This window comes from Mirounga leonina, unplaced genomic scaffold, assembly GCF_011800145.1.
Source record: "Mirounga leonina isolate KUSES-001 unplaced genomic scaffold, KU_Mleo_1.0 Mir_201, whole genome shotgun sequence".
Taxonomy (NCBI): Eukaryota; Metazoa; Chordata; class Mammalia; order Carnivora; family Phocidae; genus Mirounga; species Mirounga leonina.
Window position 1 is genome coordinate 12,308,037 of NW_023270504.1, and position 18,565 is coordinate 12,326,601.

An 18,565-nucleotide genomic window follows, 5' to 3' on the forward strand; every position below is an offset into this window, starting at 1 on the left:
TGTAGAGTTGGTGCTTGCTAAATGTTTCTGAATGAATGGCCGAAAATCTCCCTAACACTGCAAATACAGAAAGGTGGTTCCTTACGTGGATATTATCTTATTACAGTTCATATCCACTATTACAGAAAATCCTCTAATCCTGTGGGCCATCCTCCCTTTTCCTTATTCACTCTCTTCCTCTCTAAAGGGGCCATCCCAGGACAAGGTAGCCATGTTCCCGGGACTGCTCAGCCCCACTCGAGTGTGTTGCTCTTCAGTGTAGGTCCTCCTGTACATGGCATTTAGGTCAAGTCTGCAAACTCATAATTCAAAGTGAGGTAATTATTTGGCACCGATTGCCAAATCCTTTGATTATTGTAGATCAGATGTTGTCTGACGCAGTTATCTGATTTATCTGGTTTGGAGTATTGGAATGATCAGATGGACTGGACAGATACCAAGTATCTGCTCTATATTGGCCTGTATGGATGGCTTCGTGGGCCAAGTGAACGCCCCACCCAGGACTTCTTCGTGCATTTGACATAGTGATGGTTTAATATAAGGTTTTGCAAATTGATTTGAAGATTTGGTGACACTTGGGGCAGTCTTTTATCAAACAGAAATCACTGCTGGGCTGTCAAATGAAACTTGGTTATTCCTTAGGAATGTAACACACAGATAAGTGGTCCATATAAGAACAGTAACAGCCACGGAGAGTGAATAGACCACATTCTGATTTGGCATTTCTTCCAACCTTCCAACCAGTTATTTTGATTATATTATCCAGCTTTCCGTTGTTTCTGCTATTCAGGGAAAATAACTGAAAAACGAAAAGAGACTATTTTTGTTATTTAGAAAGATTTATCACCATGGAGCATAACTTCTGTAAGAAAGTAGCTCACATGTTCAGATGGATAAGATTCTTATTAGAAGTTTCATTTATAATATGGATTACCCAGAATGGGCAATGGGTCTGATGATGTTGATTTCCAAGAATGAACTTAATTTAGCCAGGGATCGATATCTAAACTGTATTTGTCATAAAATCCTGTAAGTACCATAGACTGAGGGTTCCTTTCGTGCAGTGACCATCCTTATAAATATTTTAGAACCTTGAGCATAAGATTTCTCATCTAACAAGAACATCTGCCGCCTCCAAGGACCCCCATCCTCTACTTCTTTCCACTCAATTTCCTTCTTTGGTTCCCAGAAACACCGGCAGAAGGAGACATTTAAAAGTATATATTTGCCTGTAACACATGCATCATTTCCTGTCTTCCCTGGTCCTCATCCAGCACCTCCCACCCACCTCTAACTGTGTTATTTGGAAAAGTAAAAAGTGCAATAAAATGTAGGTAGAGCATATTGCATTTCTGTACAACTTACTCTGGTTTTTGTAAGGCCCTTGCAACATAGGCCATGCCTTGTTTTTGTGGCTACAAAATTATGTGGAAATTTATGAAGCGATCCTTAATAGGAATTTGTCATCAGAAAGCTTCCTTTTCATAGCAGGGGTCTGAGAAAGGAAGAAACCCCGGACCACACCCTCTCCAATAAGCGTGCAGCAAAGCAGTAGCAGCTGGCCTTTATTTTGAAGTAGGAGTCCATTTACTAGTCATTCCATCCCATCCGTTTGTCACTGTGTTGAGTAAATAGTGTAGTAGTAAGTGTGACTGTTTCTTATTATTTTTCCTGTTGTGTGGCTAGCATGATAATATTTTTGTTCTCTCCAGGCATGAAACCAGATTTAAGCAACGTATGCTGGAGCTGACGGACACAAACAACATTGCCTACTTATTTCTCTCAGCAGCCAACAGATGGCTGGAGGTCAGAACGGTACGTTCATTTCATGATTTCGAAATGGAAACTAAACTGATGCAAAGGCTGATGCAAAGAGGGAGACAGTTGTAAAAATTAGTCTTGCACCGAGATTCACACTAACTTCACTTTTTCCGGACGTTAAAATAGCTCAGGTTTGTTTATGTTACAGGTGAAATTTGTCATAATGTTTTAGCTAATGACAAAACAAATACCCCAAAAAGCAAAAATTCATTTTGTGTTCATTAGTCTCTAGATTACGTAAGTTAATGGAATGGCAAATGTTTGTATAACTTAATTTTTTTTCAAAAGAGCAAATTTGACAAGTGAACAGATGTACTCGTTTCCTTCACTGAGCAGGACAGGCCTGGAAGAGCTGGTGACTTTCTATGTTTTAAGCCAGTGGAGGATCACGTTAGCACAAAACATAAAAAAATGCCAATTAATCATCTGTTGCCTTCTTCTGTCCCTTATAAAGGAGGATGCTTTGGCATCATACAGACTTGATCTAGCAAGTTAATTAATTTGAGTCTGTTCCTCATCTGTAAAATAGGAATAAGAATATGTACTTCATGGGGTTGTTAGGATGAAAAATAATAATATAAGTCCCCTAGTTCACTGATTCGTAGGTACACTCAACAAATGTCTTTTGAATGAATGGATGAATAAATAAGTGAATGGAAACAGCACCTGCTGTGGTAAGTGGTTCATAAGCCAACCAGCTGGAGTATGAACCAGGAGACGGATGGGACACAAGTTCCAGGAAGGAAGGAAATGTAGTTTGCAGACCTGTCTACATAATCTGCACTATAAATAAGCTACTTTGGTGGTAATGATGAGTTGTCTGTAATCTTTTTTAAAAAAACAATTATCTATCAGGGAGCCTGCGTGGCTCAGTCGGTTAAGCACCTACCTTCAGCTCAGGTCATGATCTTGGGGTCCTGGGATGGAGCCCTGCATCAAGCTCTCTGCTCAGCGGGGAGTCTGTTTCTCCTTGTCCCTCTGCCTCCCCTCCTCACCCCTCCTCACTCTCTCTCCATCAAATAAATAAATAAAATCTTTAAAAACATAAAATAAAAAATAAAATAATTATCTATCCATTTGTCAAAAGGAAAAGGAAGTTTATCTGTACTATTATAAGGATATCACATCTACTAATTAAACATCCCTAGTATATTCAGGCTTTCAAAACTCAACAGACCAAAGAAGGCAGATAGTAAAAGGAATTTGATGAGATGGAAATGAAGGAGCCCAAGTTATATGCTGAGTTGTTGATGGATGGATACAGGTGGATATGGATTCTGTGAGCTTTACTTGTCATGATTTCCCACTGGTTTACAGAGATTCTCTTCCACTATATTGGTTATAATGTAGAAATTATTCAGTGACATAACACAATTATATTTTGCAAATTTTAGATAGAAGCATTGGCTGTTGATAAGAAATTTCTTCCAGGTAGCTATGGGGGCAGGGCAAAATGTCTCCTGAATTACCTATAGATAGCATAAAGGCGGATGAAGTGTTGCTTGGGATTTATAACAAAACTAAGACATTATTCCTAGATCCTATCCAGACCCTAATTCCTTGTTTTAAGCTTCTATTTGTTTGTTTAAATTTGTTTTCTCTAAGGAAGAAAAAAAAAACCCAATCATATCTGAAAAACAGAATTAATCATGCAGTAGCTTAGTGAAAGAATGTCCCCCAGTCATAAGAGACACTGTCAGTGGTTACATTTGTTATTTGATTTTTCTTAACCTGGACATCAAGCAGGTTTTTTTAGGGAGCAAGTGTGTTTGCTTTGGACTTGAGGTGAATGTTTGACTTGACTCCTGTTACTGCTCTTTAGCACTTCCTACTGTCAGGTTAATGGACAAGTGTTTAACAAGAATCTTCAAGCAAACCATATGTTCTGCTCTCGTAGCCAAAAGACAAGATATTAGAGCCTTCAGATTGCCAAGAAAGGGGAGGTCAGGAGAAATTAGAGAGGAAGAGTGGCCAGATTCAGAATGGCTTGGTTCAGTTTGACTCACAGCTCATTACTTTAACCCCCATGTGAAAGGCGGCGGACCAACCCAAAAGTGAAAATGTTTTAGTTCCAGCTGTAGAGACCTAAAGAAAATACTGATGTTTGAAACAGGAAGGGCAGGTTCTGCCATCCATTCTGTTCCTTGATAATACATTTGTTAGTGTGTCTTGTGTTTGTTTGCTCTGTATTATGATCCTTCCAAGAATTCCTGTCTAGTCTCATTACCAGAGCTCTCCCTTAAAAACCAATACCAAAAAAAAGGAATATTTTGCTTCTGTTTCTGATGGGTAAAGGTAAGTTTTGGTAAGGAACTTGTTGATTTATTGCAAAATTCCAGGCATCTCTGCTGACAGAAATCAAGGTCCGAAGTCTTATATGTGTATGATTTGTCTCCTTTGACTAATTGTGTGTGTCAGTAAGTTTATGAGGGTATGCATACACACACACACACCCCTCTAGACAATCCCAGTGATCCAACTTAAAACTAGTCAGATTCACTTTCTTTCTTCTGAGTATTTTGAGAGTGTTCATTAGAACCAGGATATTATTTAGAATGTGTGAATATAGGAGTCTTTATTCGAATATAAGTGTGTAATTCAAGAACATATACTACAGTAAGAGTATTGAATAAGTTAACTCAATAACTCCTATGAGGAAATAACCTTTCTCCCAATTGTACACATATAAATGACCTCCTCACTACTGTGATCCTGTGGACACGTCCACATCACTGGAGACACAATTTCAGTTTGAAAAAAATGGATCTTGTGTCAGGAACATGAATGTTGAGATACAGGACCTTGGAGACTAGGGTGTGAACTGTTCTCTGACCCCCACAGCTGGACATATTCTGCCTTGTAAGTCATTAGAAAAATAAGTAATGAAAACTTCTATTTGGTCCAGTGAGTCCACATTGATCTTACTTACCCACAGTATCAACACAACCTCTCCTTTCTCTATTCTTTGCCAGATTCCTCAGTTAGCAAAAATATTTGCTTATAACAAATATTCTTAGAGTTTCCAGAGCAGAAACACAACTAAAATGGTACAAGGAAGGTTGAGGCATTGGGCATAAATCAGAAGAAGCAAGCAGGATTTCCTAAGGCAGATCTGGGGATTTCACCAACTCTAATTCATGGACTCATCACCTTCATGAAGAGAAAGAGGAGAAAAAGTATCATAGCTTTCTGTGCCTATTTTTTGCTTCCACTGAATTCCCCGGACAGAAAATCTCAAGAAGGAAGGAAAAAGAACCAGAGAAAAACACCTCTTGTGGGATTCCGGAAGATCCATGAGCCCCATCCAATTTTTGTTTATTTTCTAATTTATTTTAAATATATGGCTCTCATTTCCTTTCCTGGTCAAGTTAAGAAAGAGGTAAGACAATCACAAGTTACTCCCTTTCTCTTAGTAAACAGCTTTCCCTATGGAAGACATAGCCCTACCCACCATAGTCACTTCATATTCACTCCAAATTAGGAAAAAAAATAAAGGTCACAATACACTCACATCAAAAAGGACAAGAGTCTAAAAGAATAAAATAATTTGGCTGGTGGGAAAGTAGCTAGGCTGTGACCACCCGACTTGCTTTGGCAGAGAGGGGAGTGTTTTTCCTCTGGGTGCCAAGTGAGTGGACCACCGTCACGTGCAGCGCGTCGCTGCAGCCTAACCTTTGAATGCTGCTTACGCTCTTTTGTTCAGCATGGCGTTTTCTCCTCAGCCTCTGCACTAAACAGTTCCAGTTCTTTGGCATCGGTGTTTCCATTTGCGAAAATTGTGTAACTCTATCTAAAGGCTGTCTTTCCAAGGCTTTGTCTTGCTGTGTGGTGAAAGGATAAAAGAAAATTCACATCAGGAAGCCCCCCCCCCCCCAAAAAAAGTCTTTAGAATCAACAGGCTCAAGTGAAAATAGCCTTCAGGGTGAGCTTGCACGAGAGTCGATTTTATGAAACAGCACAGAGCTTTTTTGTGTGTTCATAACTCCACCACAGACAGGTGTGCCCTGACCTTGTCATTGGGAGGCCCTGATATATGCTCCCAGATACTCAGTGGTACCATAGACTGGTACTTCCAAGGACTATGTAAGGAAAGAGATTGTGTTACTGTTAACTATTTGCAAGTCTGTTTTATAGAAAATTACAGTTTTCACTATAATTCTATAGATAGATACATGTCCTTGAATCACTAGAAATCTGAGAAGAGGCCTCTTTTTTGACTTGGAAATCAAAAGCTTCTCCCTGGGGGGAGTGTTGAATTCACAAACTCGATGCAAGTTATAATTCATCACTATACAGATACAATGTCCGGACATGGAGCCCTCTTTGAGAACTGGCAATTCCCATATGCAGTAGTTTCTGTTTCCTAAATTGAATCTCTCATTCCATTGTATCGTTTTGACCACAGGTATGTTTTCGTTGAATTGATTGGTTAGGATGTGTAAGGACTAAGCAGTAGAATGAATGCTGCTAGTGATCCCTAAGTACTTTTTCTCCTTTGTGTGGGTTATTCAGACCAGCTGCTTCTCCTTTCTTAATTTATTGCCTTGAAACCATTTTGTTGTTGGCATGTTTGCAGAGAAAATAAAAAAGGTATAACTATAGAATCACTTTGTAATTCATTAAACTTAAGTTTGATGGTGAAGGAAGTGAGGGATGCCTGGGTGGCTCAGTCGGTTAAGCGACTGCCTTCAGCTCAGGTCATGATCCCGGGGTCCTGGGATCGGGTCCCGCTTCGGGCTCCTTGCACAGTGGGGAGTCTACTTCCCCCTCTGCTTATTGCTCCCCCAGCTTGTGTGTGCACTCTCTTTCTCTCTCTGTCTCTGTGACAAATAAATAAATAAAATCCTTTAAAAAATGGTAAAGGAAGTGAAAATAGGGAGCTAACACAAGCTCTTACTATCTATCAGTTCCAAACATCTATATTCTTGTACAATTTGAAGGGAAGTTAATGGAATTTAGTGATTTTGCTATGAGTCTTCTTGATAAAAATGGTGCACAAAGGAGCTTCCTTTCTTATGCAGATCAAGACCTCCAAAACATTCCAAATTCATTACAAAAAAGTTTTGGTTTTTTTTTAGAAAAAAGATTTTTGAGCAGTGGTAATAATCCAGGAGTGAACTGAAAATATCTAGTTGGTATAATTAAAAGACAAGAAGAATAGCATTTTCTAAAAAAAAATGATGAAGGGGGCGCCTGGGTGGCTCAGTCGTTAAGCGTCTGCCTTCTGCTCAAGCTGTGATCCCAGGGTCCTGGAATTGAGCCCTGCATGGGGCTCCCTGCTCAGCGGGAAAGCCTGCTTCTCCCTCTCCCACTCCCCCTGCTTGTGTTCCCTCTCTCACTGTGTCTTTCTCTGTCAAATAAATAAATAAAATCTTAAAAAAATAAAAAATGATGAAGAATATTTTTTATAATAAATAAAATAACTTTGTTATAGCTATGAAACTGTAGACATTGGCTTTTAAACTCTCATGTCTATTTGAATTTAGTAGACTGTAGATTTTGAAAATGGGTTCATCCCCTGGAAAATGTGCTATAAATGTACTTCAAGAAGGTATGTCTTATTTCTGAGATGTCAAAAACATTTATCTCTATACATTATCTTTAATAAGAAATAAAACAAAAAAATAAGATAAAAACAGAGAGGGAAGCAAACCATAAGAGACTCTTAAATATAGAGAACAAAATGAGAGTTGCTGGAGGGGGGGGTGGGTGGTGGGGGGTGGATGAAATGGGTGATGGGCATTAAAGAGGGCACTTGTTAGGATGAGCACTGAGTATTGTATGTGGGTGATGAATCACTGCATTCTGCTCCTGAAACCAGTGCTGCACTGTATATTAACTAACTTGAAATTAAATTAAAATATATATGTATATATATATTATCTTTACACATTTCAGCATATTTTATATACTGGACTAATAATTAAAATAACAGTGTCTAATGATCATACTGAGAACCTTTCAAGTAGTTTTTAAAAAATTTTTTACTGTTATGTTAATCACCATACATTACATCATTAGTTTTTGATGTAGTGTTCCATGATTCATTGTTTGTGCATAACACCCAGTGCTCCATGCAGAACGTGCCCTCTTTAATACTCATCACCAGGCTAACCCATCCTCCCACCCCCCTCCCCTCTAGAACCCTCAGTTTGTTTCTCAGAGTCCATCGTCTCTCATGGTTCATCTCCCCCTCCGATTTCCCCCCCTTCATTCTTCCCCTCCTACTATCTTCTTCTTTTTTTTTTTCTTAACATACATTGCATTATTTGTTTCAGAGGTACAGATCTGTGATTCATCAGTCTTGCACAATTCATAGCGCTCACCATAGCACATACCCTCCCCAATGTCTATCACCCAGCCACCCCATCCCTCCCACCCCCCACCACTCCAGCAACCCTCAGTTTGTTTCCTGAGATTAAAATTCCTCATATCAGTGAGGTCATATGATACATGTCTTTCTCTGATTGACTTATTTCGCTCACCGTAACACCCTCCAGTTCCATCCACGTCGTTGCAAATGGCCAGATCTCATTCCTTTTGATGGCTGCATAATATTCCATTGTATATATATATATATATATATATATATATATATACCACATCTTCTTTATCCATTCATCTGTTGATGGACATCTTGGCTCTTTCCACAGTTTGGCTATTGTGGACATTGCTGTTATAAACATTGGGGTGCACATACCCCTTCGGATCCCTACATTTGTATCTTTGGGGTAAATACCCAGTAGTGCAATTGCTGTGTCGTATGGTAGTTCTATTTTCAACTTTTTGAGGAACCTCCATACTGTTTTCCAGAGTGGTTGCACCAGCTTGCATTCCCACCAACAGTGTGGGAGGGTTCCCCTTTCTCTGCATCCCTACCAACACCTGTCATTTCCTGACTTGTTAATTTTAGCCATTCTGACTGGGGTGAGGTGGTATCTCATTGAGGTTTTCATTTGGATTTCCTTGATGCCAAGCAATGTTGAGTACTTTTTCATGTGTCTTTTGGCCATTTGGATGTCTTCTTTGGAAAAATGTCTGTTCATGTCTTCTGCCCATTTCTTGATTGGATTCTTTGTTCTTTGGGTGTTGAGTTTGATCATTTCTTTATAGATTTTGGATACTAGCCCTTTATCTGATACGTCATTTGCAAATATCTTCTTCCATTCTGTCGGTTGTCTTTTGGTTTTGTTGACTGTTTCTTTTGCTGTGAAAAAGCTTTTTATCTTGATGAAGTCCCAATAGTTCTTTTTTGCCCTTGCTTCCCTTGCCTTTGGAGATGTTTCTAGGAAGAAGTTGCTGCGGTTGAGGTCGAAGAGGTTGCTGCCTGTGTTCTCCTTTAGGATTTTGATGGATTCCTGTCTCACATTGAGGTCTTTCAACCATTTGGAGTCTATTTTTGTGTGTGGTGTAAGGAAATGGTCCAGTTCATTCTTCTGCATGTGGCTGTTCAATTTTCCCAACACCATTTGTTGAAGAGAGTTTTTTCCATTGGACATTCTTTCCTACTTTGTCAAAGATTAGTTGACCATAGAGTTGAGGGTCCATTTCTGGGCTTTCTATTCTGTTCCATTGATCTATGTGTCTGTTTTTGTGCCAGTACCATACTGTCTTGATGATGACAGCTTTGTAATAGAGCTGGAAGTCCGGAATTGTGATGCCCCTTTCAAGTAGTTTTAAAAACATTAGCCACGTGAAAGAGAGCCAGAAAATATATATTAGCTCAAACTTAACTCATCAGCCTCCTCCCTTCCCTCCCTTCATCTCTCTTCACTTCTATTGCTGGCAATATTGCCAGGATAAGACTATCTATCACCAAAATTACCATTTTAATTCAATAGAAAATAATTTAAATTATCATCTAACTGAATCTACCATTTAGTTCTGTATGAGTGAATCCAGGCCCCAATATAAAATATTCCATAGTCAATTTAATGAGGGAATGGTGTGAGAGAAAGAGAGAAAAAGAGAAAAAAAGAGGCAGATTGAGTGCATAATATTTTACATTTCTTTTATAATGTTTGCATTAAGCCTACTGTCTAATTTCCATTTTTTGAAACTCAGTGATTATTTTATTGTTACACTTTTAAAAGAATGCAATTTTGAAAAAGAAAAGCAGAGCTGGAGGCATCACCATTCTGGACTTCAAATTATATTACAAAGCTGTGGTGATCAAGGCAGTATGAGACTGGCACAAAAACAGACACATAGATCAATGGAACAGAATAGAAAAACCCAGAAGTGGACCCACAACATAATGGGCAACTAATCTTCGACAAAGCAGGAAAGAATATCCAATGGAAAAAAGACAGACTCTTCAACAAATGGTGTTGGGAAAATTAGACAGCCACATGCAGAAGAATGAAACTGGACCACTTTCTTTACATCATGCACAAAAATAAATTCAAAATAGATGAAAGACCTAAATGTAAGACAGGAAACCACCAAAATCCTAGAGGAGAACCCAGGCAGCAACCTCTTTGACATCAGCCATAGCAACTTCTTACTATACACTATGTCTCCGGAGGCAAGGGAAACAAAAGCAAAAATGAACTATTGGGACTTCATGAAGATAAAAAGCTTCTGCACAGCGAAGGAAACAATCAACAAAACTAAAAGGCAACCTTCAAAATGGGAGAAGGTATTTGCAAATGACATATCTGATAAAGGATTAATATCCAAAATCTATAAAGAACTTACCAAACTCAACACCCAAAAAACAAATAATCCAGTTAGGAAATGGGCAGAAGACATGAATAGACATTTTTCCAAAGAAGACATCCAGATGGCCATCAGACACATGAAAAGATGCTCCACATCACTCGGCATCAGGGAAATACAAATCAAAACCACAGTGAAATACCACCTCACACCAGTCAGAATGGCTAAAATTAACAAGTCAGGAAATGACAGATGTTGGCGGGGATGCGGAGAAAAGGGAACCCTCCTACACTGTTGGTGGGAATGCAAGCTGGTGCAGCCACTCTGGAAAACAGTACGGAGGTTCCTCACAAAGTTAAAAATAGAAGTAACCTATGATCCAGGAATTACACTACCAAGTATTTACCCAAAGGATACAAAAATACTGATTTGAAGGGACACATGCACCCTGATGTTTATAGCAGCATTATCAACAATAGCCAAATTGTGAAAGTGCCCAAATGTCCATCGACTGATGAAGATGTGGTGTCTATATACAATGGAGTATTACTCATCCATAAAAAAGAATGAAACCTTGCCATTTGCAACAATGTGGATGAAGCTAGAGAGTATTATGCTAAGCAAAATAAGTCAGTCAGCGAAAGACAAATATCATATGATTTTACTCATGTGGAATTTAAGAAATGAAACAGAGGAACATAGGGGAAAAAAAGAGAGGCAAACCATAAAACAGACTTAACTATAGAGAACAACCTGAAGGTTGATGGAGGGGAGGTGGAAGGGGGGATGGGCTAAATGGGTGATGGACATTAAGGAAGGCACTTGTGATGAGCACTGGGTGCTATATGTAAGTGATGAATCACCAAATTCTACTCCTGAAACTAATATTACACTATGTGTTAACTAAGTGGAATTTAAAAAAAGCTTGAACCAATATATATATGACTGTATGAATGAATGAAGCTCTTTCCAATAAGGTCAGCTGGGAGGAAGTGGAGAACAGAAATTAATAAAAATGTGCCTTGTTTCAAATCCTTAATGTGTATATTACCCACAGAAATTTCTCAGAAACTGAATGGTGTATTTCTTTATATCAAGCTGGGAGGGAGGGCCTTGCTCCAAGTATCCCTTGATACTAACTTACTTTCTGGGACTCTTCACAGAAACTTCTTATGAGTCTTTTTAGAAAAGATATAGAAATTACAAATTTACGCCATAACTTCAGAAGTGTTAACTTTACACAGAGGGCTGGAAGAGAAATTCATATCGCTGTAAATATTTTAGAAGTATTTGGGGAGCATGTTGCCATTTGTCAGATGTAAGAGTGGCCCAGACTGGTTAGATTATGCAGCCATGTAGTTGTTGCTTCAGATAAAGGGAAAAAGAAGAAATACTGTCTAATTGGGATGTGACAAGTTGTTAACACATGATCTGACTGGAAGAAGCGATCCAAGGAGTATTTACTACCTCTTGGGAATTTACTACCTCAAGAGAGTAACTCTGCATGATTCCTTTCTTTATTGTTTGTAAAGATCGTGGAAATCATTATGGAATTAAATTTTAGTGCCTCTTTGTAACCTTTGATGTTTTATGATGCACATAAACTTTTAAGCTTGCTTCAAACATTTGAAAATCATCCAGAGGAAGAAAGATATCCTGGTACATGGAGGTGGTGAAATGTAACGGGTATTTAATCTTTTTTTAGTCCTTTCAACGTCTTTGAATTAGGTATCATTTCTATTTTCCAAAGAAACTGAGTTTCAAAGGGGTTTAAATTATTTGTGTGGTAATTGGCAAAGTCAGCATCTGAGCCCAGATCTCTAATTTCAAGGCTGGGATTATTGATTGTTCCTCAAGAGCTGGATCTTTGGATCTGTTCTAAAAAGAGGCAGGAATGTGCACATGTGAGCTGACTTGAGTAACTTCATTTGTTGTCTCCAGCACGTTAAACACTCCATTACAGTCATTAAAGTCTTATCACCTAGTTATTAGTTGTTTTTTTTTTTTTTTGAGGGATCAGAGACATATCTAGCTAAAAAGGTCACAAGTGAGATGAAACTTGAAATAGTTCTAGAAGTACTTGTGCCTGAAATGCTACCTGCTTCCAGGATATATGACTCATCAGCATGAAAAGTTTTTAAGATTTCTTTTTCAATTGATAAGACAGAACAGTGCCTAAAAGTGCTGGGAAATGAGGAAGAAAGAAGTGTTTGAAAATGGACAGATGTGGGGTGTCTGGGTGGCTTAGTCGGTTAAGAATCCGACTCTTGATTTCAGGGTTGTGAGATCGAGCCCAGCGTCGGACATGGACCGTGCTAAGATTCTCTCTCTCTCTCCCTCTGCCCCTCCACATACCCCCTGTGCTCTCTCTTTCTCTCTCTCTAAAATAAGTAAATAAAATCTTTTTTAAAAAAAAGAAAAGAGGGCGCCTGGGTGGCTCAGTTGGTTAAGCGACTGCCTTCAGCTCAGGTCATGATCCCAGGGTCCTGGGATTGAGTCCCGCATCGGGCTCCCTGCTCTGCGGGGAGCCTGCTTCTCCCTCTCCCACTCCCCCTGCTTGTGTTCCCTCTCTCGCTGTGTCTCTCTCTGTCAAATAAATAAATAAAATCTTTAAAAAAAAAAAGAAAAGAAATGGACAGATGTGCCCTGTTTCTTATTTGAGTTAAAGACTGACCTCAATGAATTTTTAAAATTTCACAGGAGAGTTTATCACTGATAGACCATAGATAATTCAAATGCTCTAAGACTGGCCCACACTTCCCATTTATGAGTAAATATAACCCTTATTCTTATTTACATGGAATCTGGAGATTTAATGTCCTAGACTCTGAGCCCAGATATTTGAAAAGAGTTTAGATATGAATCTCAACAAGGTAACCAGATGCAAATTTCTGCAGGGCCCTTACTGTATTGCACAAGGGAGATAGATCACAATCCAGATATAAGTACACATGAAATTTAAGGTAGTAAATCAAGTCCCCAGATAATTACTTATCTGGCAACACAATGCAATAGAAAGGGCCTGTTGTTGGGGGGTACGGGGAGGGGAGGAGAAAAAGAAACCCTATGTCTGACACTGGTTGGGCCACAAATTGCAGTTGAATTTCTGGCAAGTTATTTAACTTCTATGAATCCATTTCTGCATGGATACAATTAGAGCATTGAATTACGCCCATTCTAGCCTTAATATGGTGAGTTGGCATTCATCCATATCTTAGGTAGTGTTCCTCGGAAACTTAACAGGACACACAAGAAGTGATGTGTACTGTCTTAGTGATAACCTCTCCAAATCAATTGGGATCTTTTGTTTAAGAACTTGAGGAAAATCTTTTAACGATTTTTCTTGCTCCTTTCTAGGATTATCTGGGAGCTTGCATTGTCCTCACTGCGTCTATTGCATCCATCAGCGGCTCTTCCAATTCTGGATTGGTGGGTTTGGGTCTTCTATATGCACTTACGGTAGGTATGGATGAACACATCACTTTTCATGTAGTGTTGAAGGTACTTTCTATAGTTATTATCAATTCCTATTCATGGATGTAAGAGGAGCAGATTGAAATTCTTAACAAAATGACATCTTGCAAATAAAAGGAGATTGGGGCCCAAACCCAGCATTTTAGGGCAGCGTGGATTCAGTTCTGATACTGCAAATTGGTTTTTAGAAACTCCTCAAAATCTATGGTGAGAGCACTCCCAAGGCTGTTTGAGATCCCTGTCCCTAACTTGTTCACAGCCTATTTGGGGACACTAAAATGAATATGAATATAAATGAGATAAGTGCAATCAGAGCTACATTCAACTTGTGCAGGGAAATCAGAGGACAGTTTACGAATCATTGACATGTGAGGACCCTTGAAGAAGAGTGGACACCTCCTTTGCCTATTTTATCCCATGACACTCTCCCTGGTCTCTGATATCTTGCAGCACTTACGAATTGTACCACATGATATACACTAACTGTCCAAGTCATCCTATCCTAAAATATCCAGTGATTACAAAGATCGTTACTTCGTTTCAAATGTGTTAATTTCTTTTTGTCACCTGCCACAGATAACCAATTATTTGAACTGGGTTGTGAGGAACTTGGCTGACCTGGAGGTCCAGATGGGGGCAGTGAAGAAAGTGAACAGTTTCTTGACTATGGAATCTGAGAACTATGAAGGCACTATGGGTATTGCTCTGAATATTATTTTGTTTCACTTAAATATTTATTTTATACAAATATTAGTTGTGTGTCAGACACATTGCCATTTTTGGTTTTGTTTTCCACTTTAATATCCAAGAATCCCTTCTTGTCTTGGCTTTGCTTTATGAGATACACCTGAAATGATATGGCTATTTAGGCCTGAAAAGTTTGGGATACGACCAGACTCCAAATAGATGTTATGTAGTAATATTTAAAGAGAATTATAAAAAGTATTTGGACTTGGGGCACCTGGGTGGCTCAGTCGTTAAGCGTCTGCCTTCGGCTCAGGTCATGATCCCAGAGTCCTGGGATCGAGCCCCACATCGGGCTCCCTGCTCGGCGGGAAGCCTGCTTCTCCCTCTCCCACTCCCCCTGCTTGTGTTCTCTCTCTCGCTGTCTCTCTCTCTCTCTGTCAAATAAATAAATAAAATCTTTAAAAAAAAAAGTATTTGGACTTTATTACATTCATTACCAACCTACACTATGAACTATTTATTGTGTTCTCTTTCTCAAGATCGTATTAACTTAAATGTCAAGAAACTTGGCTCTTACTGAGATTCTCAGCTTTGCTAGAATAAAATTGGCAGGAAATTCAATACTGAAGATGGAATGATCTTTCTTAAATTCAGATTTCATGCTTAAAATGAATTATTTTGCCTAAATCGTTCAATAGCTATCTGGGTCTTCAAGGACAAAATCCAGATAAGTTAGCTAAGACCACTAGACTCTTCATTAGTTGATCCTTGCCCACCTACCTGGTCTCATCTCTCATCATCTATCCAACATGCCAAGGTTTCTTTTTATCTTTGTTCTCTCCATATATATTTGAAACAAATCTCCCCATCCCTAATCCTTTAAGACTCATCTCAGGCACCATCTTCTCTTGAAACCCTCCTGGAACTCTCAGGTTACCACCATCTGTGCTCCCAGAGCACCTTGGGTTGGACTCCATCATGTGACCCTGCATGCAGTACTATAGATCCTGATGCTTCCCCAGGATGCAGGGAGCACTTTGTGGCATGTCTTTCATCTCCATATTCCCATCACCTTGCACAACACTTCTCATTTTAAGCACTCAAATGTTTGATGACTGACTGAACAAATGAATGAATTTGCAGATGAACTATCTTCAATAGAACCAAACGATGGAATACAGAAAAGACATGATAGTTCATGCTTCCAAAAGAAACACACACAAAAGCTATTTTGAAATTTCTTAATCAATAGGCCTTTACTCTGAATGTAATTTTAATTTTAAAAAGACACAGAATTTGGTTCAGTATTACTTAAAATTTATTTTTTATATGTATATGTTTGTATGTATAAATGTATATAAGTATGTGTATGTTTCTTCCTGCCCCTCTTTCCTTCCCTCTCTCTCCCTCCCTCTCTCTCCCCCTCTCTCTCCCCCTCTCTTCCTGTCTCCCTCTCTCCTTCTCCCTCTGACTTCCCCTACTCCACCCTCACCCCCCAGACCCTTCTCAAGTTCCAGAACATTGGCCACAGGAAGGAGAGATCAAGATTCATGACCTGTGTGTCAGATATGAAAATAATCTGAAACCTGTTCTTAAGCATGTCAAGGCGTACATCAAACCAGGGCAAAAGGTATGGAATTCACTGCCATTTGTTTCATACAAATCAGAGGATGGAGCCACTTGATCACTATCTAAGCTCTTGAGATATTCAGCCAAGTACATTTTCACTGGGCTCGCATAATTCTCCCTATACTTGTAAGTCAAATTATCTACATAGAGAGAAAAGAGAGAGAGAGGATCAGGATAAAATACATGTTCTCTAAGTTGTATTGACATTCATTATTCTCCCGGGAAGATCAGGAAAATCAACAATATGTGTGTTTGTCCAAATTTCTGGCTTCTGGCTTACAGCCATATCAGACATCTCCTTGAGGACTTTTGCATTTGTACTAGCTTTAGTCCCAAAATGATTTGTTTTAGCTACTTTAAGAAGAGAAAATGTGCAAAAAAGAATTGGAGCCAGTCTACTTTTTGTTATAAAATCATCACTTCTAAGATAAAATTGAATACTTACTTATTAGACCAACAATATACTAAATGCAAAAATTAAGCCACGAAGGAAAAACAACACAGCCACATACAAATAAAAAGAGTTAGAATGAAATCATTGAAGATTTGGTGAGGACTCTGTGTTTTTATCTTAATGTTCATAATAAAAGAATGACGATTTATTAGCTATTTAAATAGAGGTACAGTTTCCCCATGGTATCTTGTCAAAATTAAAAATACTTTGTGCCCATCTTCTGCCTTTTTTCTGAGTCCTTTTCTGTCTGAGTGACATTTGCTTTTTAGGTGGGCATATGTGGTCGCACTGGTAGCGGGAAATCATCATTATCACTGGCTTTCTTCAGAATGGTGGATATATTTGATGGTAAGTTACTAACTAAATGTTCTCATTCGCTATGTGGTGCTTTTCCTTAAAAAAAGTGAGGCATCAACTTACCTAATCCTGCAGAAATAAAGAGCAAATATTTATAAGGACTTTGTGTCCTGAGACCCATGATTTGAGGCAGGTGTCCCAGGTCAACAGTCTGGAAGTAAAGAATGAACGTAAAATTGCTAATAAAATTATTAGCTCTAAACTCAGCTCTAGAGATTGTTGTTAAAGAATTCTAATAAACTGGTAAAATGAAAACAAAGCCACCCATTTTGAACAGCAGTAGATGTGGGTGGCATTTCAAGAGGAAAGGAGAGAAAGGAAGTCTGTCTTGCTTTGCTCAAACTAAAAACACATCCATTTCCATCAAAGGAAAAAAATGCAAGGAGATAAGTAATCTGCATTATTAATTTTGGTGCATGACTCTTACCTTCATAACATGGTTTAATGATGCTGAACATTTTGTGGGGTGGCAACTTGCTAAGTGCCAAGCACATGTTGACAATATACAAAAATATTTATTCATCCACAAAATTATTAATAACATGATACATGGGAATAATTTAATCTTTGCTTTAGAGAAAATATGTCACATTATTTAGTCTATCAAGTAACCTATAAATAGCCCAGCACATAAACCGTCTTGAGTAAAAGGGGATCCAGCAATGTGCTTGATCATCAGCTCCAGGAAGCGCTTCCTACTATTATCTGAAATGATTGCGATGATGATTATAGTACTTCACATTTCTATTGTACTTGACAGTTTATATTACTTAATCTACACAACAGCTCTGTGAGGTGAAGAGGTCAGTTTATGAACAGAGATGAACTACAGTAATTGCAGTCTCCATGGGGGTTAGATTCAGGAGCAGAGTAGGTAGGCATCAGCCGCTGGGTTAGCAGCTTGCTCTTCCATGGCTAGTAATAATAAATAATACACAGATACTTTAAGGAATTTCAGTGGATTTTCATTATAAGTCAGTTACATGATCCAAAGACAATTGATTGACACTTTCCATTAAAAAAAAAACAAAAACGGTTATAACTGAACATATTAGATTAGCCTGTTCCTTATGAATCCAGAAACATGTTTTCAGGCCCCATGTGGACTATCAATGACTGATTCTCCTGGTTAGCATTAGGCTATTAAGATTTTAATAGATAATGTGTTATTCCTGAAAGAAAGGTTAAGCTGACCACCTTGCCTCCTCTTGAATCTACATCTAGCTGGAAAAGGGACTCCACCTGCCATTCTTTGCTTGGCCTACTCATTTCATATGGCAGTACTGTCTTCGCACAAAGTGACATAATCTATCTTAAAATAATCTATCAATTTGAGGTCAAAGATATCAAGATGGCACAAGTCTCTAATAAGTCTAAATACAGTATGGAGAAATTCATTAAAATTTGATATCTATGTCATAGAATTTCCTTTCTTATTTACAATACACTGTCCTGTTCAATCAATAAAAGAGTGAATAATTT

General features: G+C 38.6%; 1 protein-coding gene across 10 annotated transcripts in view; it reads left to right on the top strand.

Annotated features, from left to right (window-relative positions):
• ABCC9 (ATP binding cassette subfamily C member 9) overlaps window positions 1–18,565 on the top strand; it is a 153,512-nt gene that overhangs the window by 122,694 nt on the left and 12,253 nt on the right. For all 10 annotated transcript variants that reach the window (XM_035028090.1, XM_035028088.1, XM_035028086.1 and 7 more), the window contains 5 exons: window positions 1,713–1,815; window positions 13,840–13,941; window positions 14,533–14,653; window positions 16,143–16,273; window positions 16,996–17,074. In XM_035028090.1, the coding sequence (XP_034883981.1) occupies window positions 1,713–1,815; window positions 13,840–13,941; window positions 14,533–14,653; window positions 16,143–16,273; window positions 16,996–17,074 (536 nt within the window). The remainder of the gene's footprint in view (window positions 1–1,712; window positions 1,816–13,839; window positions 13,942–14,532; window positions 14,654–16,142; window positions 16,274–16,995; window positions 17,075–18,565) is intronic.